Genomic DNA, 12,110 nt, shown 5'->3' on the forward strand with positions numbered 1-12,110 from the left:
TAGTGACTGGGTTTTACCCCTTTCTCCTGCTCTTCCAGCCTGCTACTCTGTGCTACACCCGTGCTTACCTTGCTCCCGGAGACCCGGTCCCTCTCGGGAGGGTAACAAGGAAAGTGTTCAGTGCAGATCAGTGAGTAAGCACCAGCCCGCCCGTGCTTACCTTGCTCTCCGAATTAGGGTATAAGATAGTTAAAATCAAAGATGTTGAAGAGAGCACAGTTTAATGGATGTATAGGAAAAACAAGAGGCCTAAGATACATATCATGAGAATTTCAGAGGGAGATGAGAGAGGGAAAGGGATAGAAAAAATTTTTGAAGAAATAATGACAGAAAAAATTTCCAATTTAATGAAAGACATGAATCTACAAATCCAAGAATCTCAAAGAACTCCAAGCAGGATAAACCCAAATAGAGCTACGTCAAGACATATCATAGTTAGGCAGTTAGGCTCTCAATAATTAAAGATAAAGACAGAATCCTGAATACAGTGAGAGAGAAACAAGCAGTCACATACAAAAGACCCCCAATAAAATTAAGTGCTGAATTTTCCTATGAAACAATGCCAGAAGGCAATGAAATTATATATTTAAAATGCTGGGGGGAGGGGTGAAGAGGAGAAGCCTGTCAATCAAGAATATTATACCCAGTAAAACTATGCCTTAACAATGAGGGTGAAATTAAAATATTCCCAGAGAAACGGAAACTGAGAGAATTCAAATCCACTAGACTAGCCTCACCAAAAAAAAAAAAAAAAAAATGCTAATGGGACTTCTGTAGATGAAAGGGAAAAGACACCAAAAGCAAATCAAAGTTATACATAAAAAGAAAATCCCTAATAAAGGGAAATGCATGGACAAGTATAAGGGCTAGTAATCAGGTTTTCATGCTCAATTATTTCAAAAGTCCTTCATATTTGTCCTTTATATTTCTTAACAACAAATGTATAAAAGTCAAAGGTGAAATTATATTATAAGGCACATGAAATACAAAAACATAATTAGTGATAACAATATTAAAAAGGGGTAGAAAAGAATGGCATAGATACAGAATTTCTTGTATGTTACTAAAATTAAGTTGATACCAACTTACCCTAGAATGTTATAAATATGAACTCTTAAATATACTATTCATGATAACACTAAGAAAATGTATTAAAAACATACACAAAAAGAAAGGACAAGGGAACAAAAAAGGATCGCTACAATATACCAAAAAAATAAAAGCAAACAGTACTGAAGGACAAAAACAAAGAAGGCTTAAGACATATGAAAACAAATAATAAAATGATAGAAGTAAGACATTTCTTTTATCAGTAACTACAGTGAATATAAATGGACTAAATGTGCCAATCAAAAGGCAGAGAATGGCAGGATGGATTTGTATGTGTGTATATATATAGAGAGAGAGAGTGAGAGAGAAAGACATACATATACATACATATATATATATAGAGAGAGAGAGAGAGAGAGAGAGACATGATCCAACTGTATTCTGTTTACAAGAGACACACCTTAAACCCAAGGACACAAATGGTTGAAAGTGAAAGAGTGGAAAAAATATTCCATCAACTAATAAAAAAGAGCGGGGGGTGGGGGGAGGCAATCTTCACAACAGGTAAAGTAGACTTTAAGACAAAATCTGCCAGAGGAGATAAAGATGGACATTAAATTGTGATAAAAATGTCGATTAATCAAGAATATTTAATAATCATGAATATATATGCCCTCAACATCAGGATACCTAAATATATATATATATATATATATATATATATCAGCAAACACTGATAGACTTGCAGGGAGAAATAAATAGTACTACAATAATAGTCGAAGACTTCAATATACCACTATCAGTATTGGACAGAACATCTAGAAAGAAGATAAACAAGGAAATAAAGGACTGAATGATGCTATAAACCAACTAGACTTCACAGATATATATAGAACACTCCACCCAAAAACAGCACAATATACATTCTACTCCAGTGCACATGGTTCATTCAAGTCTTCAAGATAGACTACATCTTAGTTCACAAAGTAAGTCCTGATAAATTTTAAAAAGATTGAAATCATACAGAGTATTTTCTCTGACCACAATTGAGTGAAGCTAGAAATCAATAATAGAACAAAACCTGAGAAATACACAAATAAATGGAAACCAGACAAAGATACCACAAGAATAGAAAACTGCAGGCCAATTTCTCTTACAAATATAAATGCAAAAATTCTTAACAAAACACTTGTTGTTGTTGTTGTTGTTGTTGTTGTTGTTATGTGCCGTCGAGTCGGACCGGACTCATAGCAACCCCTCCTTGGGTTTCTGAGACAGTATCACTATGGAAGTAGATTGCCCCATCTTCCTTCCAAGGAGTGGCTGGTGGGTTTGAACTGTCAGCCTTCTGGTTAGCAGTCAAGTGCCTTAGCCACTATGCTACCAAAGCTCTAACAGCATATTAAAAGTCTTACACTGTAACTAAGTGGGGTTTAGTCCATGAATTCAGGGTTAGTTCAGCGTTAGAAAATCAATCAAAATAATACATACATCAATAAAACAAAACAAAAAAACCCTATGATCATCTCTATAGATGCAGAAAAAGCATTTGATAAAATTCTACACCTTTCTTTATGAAAACCCTAAGGCAGATTGGAATAGAAGGAAAATTCCTTATACGATTCAGGGCCCATATGCAAAACCAATAGCCAATGTTATGCTTAATGGAGAAGGATTGAGAACTTTCTCCTTGAAATTGGGAACATGACAAGGGTGTTTGCTCTCAACCTTGTCTATTCAATATTGTATTAGAAGTCATATTCAGAGTAATAGGACAACAGAAAAGAAGAAAAGGTATCTAGGAAAAGAAAAAGTAAAATTATCTCTATTCACAGATGATATGATCTTGTGTATAAGAAATCCCAAAGAGACCATAAGAAAACTTCAACAGCTAATAGGGGAATATAGCAAAGTTGCAGGGTACAAGATAACAAACGAAAATCAGTTGGGTTTCTGTATACCAGTAAAAACAAATCAAAAAGGAAATTAGGAAAACAATTCCATTTACAATAGCATCTGAGAAAATAAAATACTTAGGAATTAATCTAACCAGGGATGTGAAGGACTCATACAATGAAAGCTGTAAAACACTGCTGAAAGAAATTAAAGAAGACTTAAATAAATGGAAAGATACTTCATGCTCGTGAATTGGAAGACTTAATATTGTTAAGGTGCCAATACTACCCAAAGCACTTGATAGATTCAACACAATCCCAATCAAAATTCTAACAGCCTTCTTTACATAAATAGAGAAATGAACCCACAACTTTACACGGAAGAACAAGAAGCCTCAAACAGCCAAAACATCTTGAAAGAGAAGAACAAAGTAGGAAGACTCACACTTCCTGATTTTACATACTATACAGCCACAGTAATCAAAACAGCCTGATGTTGGTATAACAAGATACATCGACCGATGAAACAAAATCGAGAGTCCAAAAATAAACCCATACATCTATGGTCAACTGTTTTTTGACAAGGGTTCTAACTCCATTCAGTGGGCACAGGAGAGTCTCTTCAATATATGGTGCTGGGAATATTGGATTTCTACATTCAGAAAAATGAGACAGAATCCATGCCTCACACTATACACAAAAACAAATTCAAAATGGATTAAGACCTAAATGTCCAAACTAAAACCATAAAATTCTTAGAAAAATAAGCAGGGGCAACACTGTGAGGCCTAGCTTTAGACAATGGATCATCTACTATAATAACAAAAATATAAACAACAAAGGACAAAATAAATAAATGGTACCTCAAAAATTAAAACTTTTGTTCATCAAAAAACTCTACCAAAAAAAAAGTGAAAGGACAAGCAAGTGACTAATAGAATATTTTTGGAAACCTCATACCTAATAAGAATCTAATAATCAAAATATATATTAAGTTTTGACAACTTAACCACAAAAAGGCAAATTACTCAATCATAAACAGCAAAGGACTTGAATAGACATTTCATCAAGAGGAAATTCAAATGGGCACCAAATACATGAAAAGATGTTCAACATCATTAGCCATCAGAAAGATGAAACTAAAAACCACCATAAGCTACCATTGCATTCCTACTTGGACGCCTAATAAATTTTAAAAAATAAATAAAAACAGAAAATAACAAATGGTGACAAAGTGTGGGGAAACTGAAACCCATATCCATTGCTGGTTGGAATGAAAAATGGTACAAATGTTGTGGAAAACAATGTGGCTATTCCTCTAATAACTAAAAGTAGAACTACCATACGAACCAGCAATTCCGCTCCTAGATATACATCCAAAAGAGTGGAAAGCAGAGACTCAAAAAGAGACCTGAATGGATAACAAAGTGTAATATATACATACAATGGAATACTACTCAGCCAGCAGGAGAAATGAAGTTTTTATATATGCCATAGTATGGATGGAGCTTGAAGACATTATGCTGAGCAAAATAAGCCAGTCACAAAAGGACAAATATTGTTTTATCTCTCTTATATAAAAAGACAAAAGAAGTCAAATGTATAGAGACCAAAGTTAATTAGTGGTTCCCAGGAGTCAGAGGGAAGGAGAAAAGAGAGGCTGATGATGCTGGGAAAACTGCATTGATTAAGGATAAGGTTGAACAGCTGATTATTGTAATTGCTGTCAATAAGTTGAACACTTGTAAAAAGTAAAACTGGCGAAAGTTGTGTGATAGATATAATTACAACAGTGACAAAAAAAGAATAGCTGTTGAGACTTCTTGTGTACAACCAAACATGTCATGGTATTTGGTTCCTTGGTTTAGAGGTTTAGGGACATGGTTACATGGAACATCCCAGTTACTTGGTCTAATAACATGCTTAGTGTATGTGTTGTACATTCTAGTTCATTGCATAGTGTCTAAGGCTTTTAAAGCTTGAAAGTGGCCACCCAAGGCACAACAATTGGTCTCTATTCATACAGAGCAATTAAGAAAAAAGAGGAATCAGGAATAGGAGGAAGATATGGGATGTGTAGCTAATTGCTCCCATGAACAACTGCCTCCTTTGCCATGAGACCAGAAGAACTTCATGGTGCCCGGCTATCGTTACTGAACATTATGATGAAAGATTCCATGGAAGAATCCGGAGCAAAAGGGAGAACAGAATTTCAAATTCTCATGAACTCTAGGCTTTCTGGAGCCATAGAAGGTGAAGGAACCCCTAAAACTATTGTCCAGAGATAATCTTTAAATCTTAAACCAAACTTATCCCCTGAAGTCATCTTAAAACCAAACAATAATTTTGCTTAACTAGAAGATGGGGCAATCTACTTCCGTAGTGATACTGCCTTGGAAACCCAAGGAGGGGTCGCTATGAGTCGGGTCCAACTTGACGGCACATAACAACAACAACAACAAACCTTGAGCATCTTGCTGCTTTAAGATCTATCTATATGGGATGATTTGACAGGAAGCTTCAGGAGCAGTGAGTTGATGTTAAGGAAGGAGGAACAACTCAAAAAAAGAGGGTGAGAATGGTTGCACAACTCAAAGAATGTACTCAATGTCACTAAATTATGCATGTAGAAACTGTTGGATTGATGTATGTTTTGCTGTTGTATTCTCAACAACAACAATACATTAAAAAAAAAAAAAAACCATATAACTGAGTGACCAAAACTTACAAGGAGTCATTTACCCAACGAATGACTTCATGAAGAGTCTGCTGTCAATGACTTCAAAAAACGTATTCCCTGCCTTTTTCTTTTTCTTTCTTTTTGAATTTTGGTAAATATATATGTAACAAAACATTTGCCGTTTCAACAATCCTCATATGTACTGTTTAAGGGACATTGATTATCCTCATCATGCTATTAAACCATCACCCTTATCCATTCCCCCCCCCTTTTTTTTCCATCACCCTTAACAGAAGCTCAGTGTTCCCTAAGCATTAAGTCTTCCTTTTCCCCTCCCGCCTGCCCATCTCTGGTAACCACTCGTAAACTTTGGTCTCTACACACTTGTTTATTCCATGCATTTTATGTAAGTGGGATTACGTAATATGTGTCCTTTTGTACTGACTTACTTCACTCAACATGGTCCCTGCCTTCTTCATAAATAATTTCTCATAGAACTACTTAATTCACCTTTAGTAGGTAAATTTTAGCTACAAGAAATATTAATTACTTAGGGAGAAAGGCAGAGTCTACCTGCTTGCATTCATTAGAGCCATAAGCAGTGGCATCCCCTCTTTCCAGCCAGATCCCCAAAGCCGCTTCCCAAACAGAAACTCACAGAGGCAACATTTTTCCTGCTACTGCCATAGGCTTTCTTCACTCACCTCAGGAAATTTCTTTTTCTGCACATATTCAGTGGTGGCAGAGTCAAAATATTTGGCATATCCTTCATTGAGGCTGTAAATTTTTCCTTTCTTCTTTATCTTGACATCTTTTTCCACCAAGACAAATTCACCAAGAGCCTAGAAAGATGAAGAGAGAAACCAAGGAGAAAAAAAGCAAGGCAACAGCACACTCCACTGTAGTCAGAAAACATCAAAACCTAAAAGTTGGCCACAGTCATTCTGGAACCTTCCTAATGATGGTTTTATGGTTTGTATAAATAACAGTGATACTATTGAGACTACAGAGGAATCTCAAGCAATGGTAAAATAATGAAAAGGAAAGTGAGCCCAAGGCTTTCTTTCTATTCCTTTGTTGACTTCCACCAGTGATTCACATTTTGTTGCTCTGTCAGCTAAGTTTCTCACGTATTAGGAACCTAGTTATGTTTATCGCTCAAATTCTCATTCCCATTTAATTCCTGGTATTTCTAGGAAGATTTGGCCAATTGACAGTGAGAGGGAGAAGGATACACTTGACCACTAATTTGTGGTACAATTACTTTGTTTATCCAATGACTCAATCCATTGCTGTTGTTAAGTGCTGTCAAGTTGGGGCCTACTCATAACAACCCTATATGCACAACAATGAAATATTGCCTGGTCCTGCACCATCCTCACAATTGTTGTTATGTTTTAGCCCATCATTGCACAACTGTGCCAATCCATCTCATTGAGGTCTTCTTCCTTTTCATTGACCCTCTACTTTACCAAGCATGATGTCCTTCTCCAGGGACTGGTCCCTCCTGATAACACGTCCAAAGTAAGAAGTCCCACCATCCTTGCTTCTAAGGACTGTGCTGACTGTACATCTTCCAAGACAGATTTGTTCATTCTTCTGGCAGTCCGTAGTACATTTAATATTCTTCACCAACACCATTATTTCAAATACATCAGTTCTTCTTTAGTCTTTCTTATTCATTGTCCAGTTTTTGCATGCATATAAGTGATTGAAAGTACTATGGCTTGGGTCAGGTACACCTTAGTTCTCAAGGTGACATCTTTGCTTTTTAACACTTTAAAGAGGTCTTTTGCAGCAGATTTGCCCAGTGAAATACTGTGTCTGATTTCTTGATTGCTGCTTTCATGGACATTGATTGTGGATCCAAGTGAAATGAAATCCTTAACAACTTCAATCTTTTCTTGATTTATCATGATGTTGCTTATTGGTCCAGTTGTGAGGATTTTTATTTTGTCTATATTGAGCTGTAATCCCTATGAAGGCTGTAATCTTTGACCTTTATCGTTAAGTGCTTCAAGTCCTGTTCTCTTTCAGCAAGCAAGATTGTATCAACTACTTATCAGAGGTTGTTAATGAGTCTTCCTCCAATCCTAGACTGAATTCTAGAAACCATTAAAAGTTCCTGGTATTCCAGTAACTTATCTCTGAGGAAAAGAGGAAGTCCCTTCTATAACAACCTGTGTAAATTTGGTGTAAAGACATAATTGGCAAAATTTGAGGGAATCTTGTTATTAATAAAACTGTGCCCAGTCTCTGTAGACAGGTTCATAGCCACCATGGTCAAAACCTGCAGAGTACCTCTCAAGGACTCTTGTAGTTGAGAGCTGGGGATATCAGTCCCTAAGGATGTGGTAAGCTAGCTTCAAACATCACCCTGGTGGTGTTAGTTGCTGTTGAGTAAGTTCCTGCTCATAGTGATGTTACATACAACAGAACAAAATGTTATCTGATCTGTGCCACCCTCACTATCATTGGAATACTTGAACCCACTGCTACAGTCACTGTGTATTTTGAGTGCTTCCTACCTATATTGGGCAATATTCTGTTGTAGTCCATAGGGTTTTCATTGGCTGATTTTTGGAAATAGATTACCAGATCTTTCTTCCTAGTCTGTCTTAGTCCAGAAGCTCAACTTAAAAGGATAACTCTGCTGGTATTTGAAATACCAATGGCATAGCTTCCAGCATCATAGCAACATGCAAGTAACCACAGATGACAACCTGACAATGGTGGACATATCACTTTAAATGACTGTGTATCTCTCTAAGTCACTAGGAGGAAAATCGGAGCCTGCAAATCTAATCCATTTTGATGAATATCAAAGACTTTGAAAAAGTGAAAATCTCCCCAGATGGTAGTTCACAGCTGGAAGCTAGATGAGGAGGTTCCCAAATGAATAGAAATGACACTGCCAGAATTTAAAAAGAAACAAGGCCAAGTGCCCATTTCTGAAATAAGACAGTGACAAGGACACCCTGCAACCACAAAAATAACTAAACAACCGTCTCTGCTGCCTAACATGAGTGTCAACATCTTGTCAATGAATTTCTAGTCACTTACATCTTCTAAATAAAAATTACTAAAGTATCTAGTCATTAATTGCACTCACTTCTAGACAATATTCAGTTCAGAACTGATCCTTTCTTCCTAAAATCCTTCTAAGAATCATCAAGCTAAAGCTCAAATGCAATAAAAAGCCCATCCCAACTCCTTCTTACCAAGACATCCTACAGTTCCTCTAAAGTGCATTGTCCTCTGCTCAGTAAACCCAATTTTTATTATTAAAATAGACATGTTGATGGTCTTTTGTTAGTGGGCTTTAATTGTTTCCATGGGCACCTGTTGCTTTGGAACAGCCCAGCATTGATTTTCATTTTGTAAAAGCACCTTTACTTCCACCGAAGAATTAACTCTTCCCAAACCCACCAGCCACTCCTTGTAAGGAAGATTGGGCAATGTACTTCTGTAGAGATACCGCCTCAGAAACCCAAGGAGGGGTCACTATGAGTCAGATCTGACTTGACAGCAGTGAGTTTTGTTTTGTTTTTTTTTTCTGGTTTACTGGATGACAGTCTAGGATGACTGTACTCTGGGACTCCTCCAACCAAAGGTCAGGCACCTAGCTTGGCAAATTAGATACTTTCTTCCTGGCACCTAGCTTGGCTAATTAGATACTCCTTTGAAAGCTGAGCAAGAGAACCAGAAACCACTGGTGGTGTCTAGACCGAACTGAGCCTGCTATGAGACCATTCCTGTGATTCATGCCTCCTAGTTCTGCAGCCTGCCTATGTCTAACCTAGCTCCTCAGCTTTTCCATCCATGCAGGTTAATAGCACACTTTACTTAACTGAGCCAGGATTGTTTTCTCTCTTGCTTAACAGCAAAGAACAATGAAAGACACACAACTGTCATCTACGTAATGATATTCACTTGCCCAGCTGAATGGAGAAGCATCTTCTGCATGAATGTGAAGATGGAAAGACTAGAGTGGGACCACTCAGGACCTTAGGGACTTGACCTCTATTGTGGGTCACAACCACCAATTATTAATATGGCCTCCCACATTCCTTGAGAAGAAGATAACTGATTATCAGGCACAACAACCTTGTCACTCAGAAATAGTATCTCTCATCATAAGCAATGCCTTAATGTTGTGATTTATACCACAATTGAGAATTTGTTAATATGAGGTGGTCCCTCTGTGCCTGAATAAAATGAGAGCTCAGACCTTATGTTAGGAACTTGTGAAAATGGTGTAAGGGAAAATGGTGTCTGACCTCTTCACAAGGGAGGAGAAGGATCAAGATCAACACCACAAGGCTAATTCCTATGAGGTGGAAGTCAGACATGCCTCCATCTTCCAACTTCTTCTTCTTCTTCTTCTTCTTTTTTTTTTTTTTTTTTACCAATTCTGACACCAACCATCCCTCTCACGCACTCTCTACTTCTCTGCTGGGTTTGATAATTCAATCCAGTGGCTACACACAACTCACAGACAATACTCATGATTGGGGGTGGGGGGAGGTTAAGGAAGTAACAGGTCACAATTCAGGATCAGGAATGCTCAGGATACAATTCTTTGATCAGGACAGCCACTTCTCAACAGTGCCCACAAGCATGCTTCTCTCTGACCCTCAACTTCTTGGCCCTGTGGCCCCACAGCCTTTGCCCTGCTCGGACAAGTGTTATAAAGGTCTTTTAGTTCTGTCAATAAGTGCCTAGAGGCAACCCACTCTGCCAGCAAGGCTTGACTGGAAGGTACTCAGCTTTAGCTCCGTGGATTGGCAAAATTAGCTCAACCAAGTGCCCTCAGACACCTCACTTCTCCAGCAAACCTTCTACCTGAAGGTCTGGAAGGAAGTCCACTGAACTGTCTTCTGCTGGTCCCTGGTTCTGCTACCACTGTTTCTCTGTCACTGCTTCTTGCCTCTATCATCATCTCAGTGAAGTATTACAGTTCTCTCTCTTTGTCTCCAGGGTCAAGGAGGTTCAGCACAAAGATCTCAGATCGAAAGCACATACTCCACTCCTGGCCTTTCTTTCTTGATGGTAATGTGGTCCCCCTTTCCACCTCTGGGATGGCTCATTTTAAGCCTAGCAGAATGGCAAAACTGACCAATCCCCACATTAGTGTCCCACACATCTTTTTTGTATGGGCCCACCCCCACAAAGGTGTCATGTACCTTATTTACATTATTAGCAACCGATCAATCCTTGATGGGCCACAAGGACCTCACATTTGCATAGTCCCATCCAGTCATTTGGTGGGAGTTACAAAGTTAAAAGGGTTTTGTTAAGTAATTCACTGCACTACAGAATTCTTGTGTCTTTATTTAATTATATCTTTCTTCAGTCAGGCTGTGCTATATTCTCTTTCATTTCTCTGAGTGATCATTTCCTCATTGTGGAAAGTGTGGAGAATAACAAAAACCTAATTAAGCAGTTGTCTACCAGTTACTTCTTCCTGCAGGAAGGATATTTCTATTAGGGGAAATCTTTCAAGCTTGAGCTGTGCAATTGGGTAGCCACTGGTCATGTGGGCTATTTAAACTAGTTAAACTGAAATAAAATTACAAATCCAGTTCCTCAGTCACAGCAGCCACATTTAAAGCATTCAATAGCCACATGAAACTAGTGGCTACTGTATTGGACATTGCAGATGACAGAACGTACCCATTGTGATGGTTACCTTTTTTTTTTTAATCCTCACAACTAACCTTTTGTGATGGTTACCTTTACATGTCAACTTGATTAGCCTAGGTTATAAACACATGAGAGGAGGGTCTGGGTTGATACAGCTGACTCACCCCCAAAACACCCCCACTTTGATGAAGGTCCTTCATGTTTTTTGATGATGGTGTTGGCTCCCCAAATAAGTCTCTCTGACTCTCTGGCCCCAAGAGCAAGGAAATTACCACAGGGGATTGGAATTACAATCCAGAGGCCCATGGAGGCCCAAATGCTGATGCCACCACATTAAGTACCTACTGGGTCAAGCATGAAGAGGTCCACTCCTTGCCCAGTGGAAAGAGCCACCAGGGTTGCACTCCCATAGAGTGCATAGCCGGCAGCCACAATATTGCGGCCAGGCTGCAAGGCATCCTTTTCTGAAGGCTCGTCATCTGTGATCTGTGGAAGAGAGCAGAGAAACGTGTGTGTGATTGTTGTCTCTGAAGAAAACCCTTTGCCAGGGGGAGCCCTGGGCTTCAGATCTCCTTCAACCACTGGAGGAAGCATAGTTCTCAGAATTTCCAGCTACAAAAAAATACTTCCAGAGGAAACTAGCTGCCGTGTTAATAAATGGTTGTAGCTGAGCCATGGCAAAGGCCTTTCTTGGCCATCTTCTTTATTTTCTGAACATATCCATCTGCATCCTGCCAAAAACAGCACTCCGAGATGCTAAAACCACAGCCCCTCTGTGTTGGATTGGGTTCTCTAGAGAAACACAAAAACCAGCAAAGTATATATATATATATATATAT

The 12,110-nt window shown here is 38.4% G+C and overlaps 1 protein-coding gene across 1 annotated transcript in view; it reads right to left on the bottom strand.

The window, feature by feature from the left end:
• Positions 1 to 12,110, bottom strand: part of FBP2 (fructose-bisphosphatase 2) — a 92,501-nt gene that overhangs the window by 45,068 nt on the left and 35,323 nt on the right. The window contains exons 4-5 of the mRNA XM_007939120.2: positions 11,617 to 11,757; positions 6,330 to 6,467 (exon numbers count right to left, since the gene is read on the bottom strand). Coding sequence (XP_007937311.1) covers positions 6,330 to 6,467; positions 11,617 to 11,757 — 279 coding nt within the window. The remainder of the gene's footprint in view (positions 1 to 6,329; positions 6,468 to 11,616; positions 11,758 to 12,110) is intronic.

The sequence above is a fragment of the Orycteropus afer genome, unplaced genomic scaffold, assembly GCF_000298275.1.
Source record: "Orycteropus afer afer isolate SDZICR_OR568_19922 unplaced genomic scaffold, OryAfe1.0 scaffold00005, whole genome shotgun sequence".
Classification (NCBI taxonomy): domain Eukaryota; kingdom Metazoa; phylum Chordata; class Mammalia; order Tubulidentata; family Orycteropodidae; genus Orycteropus; species Orycteropus afer.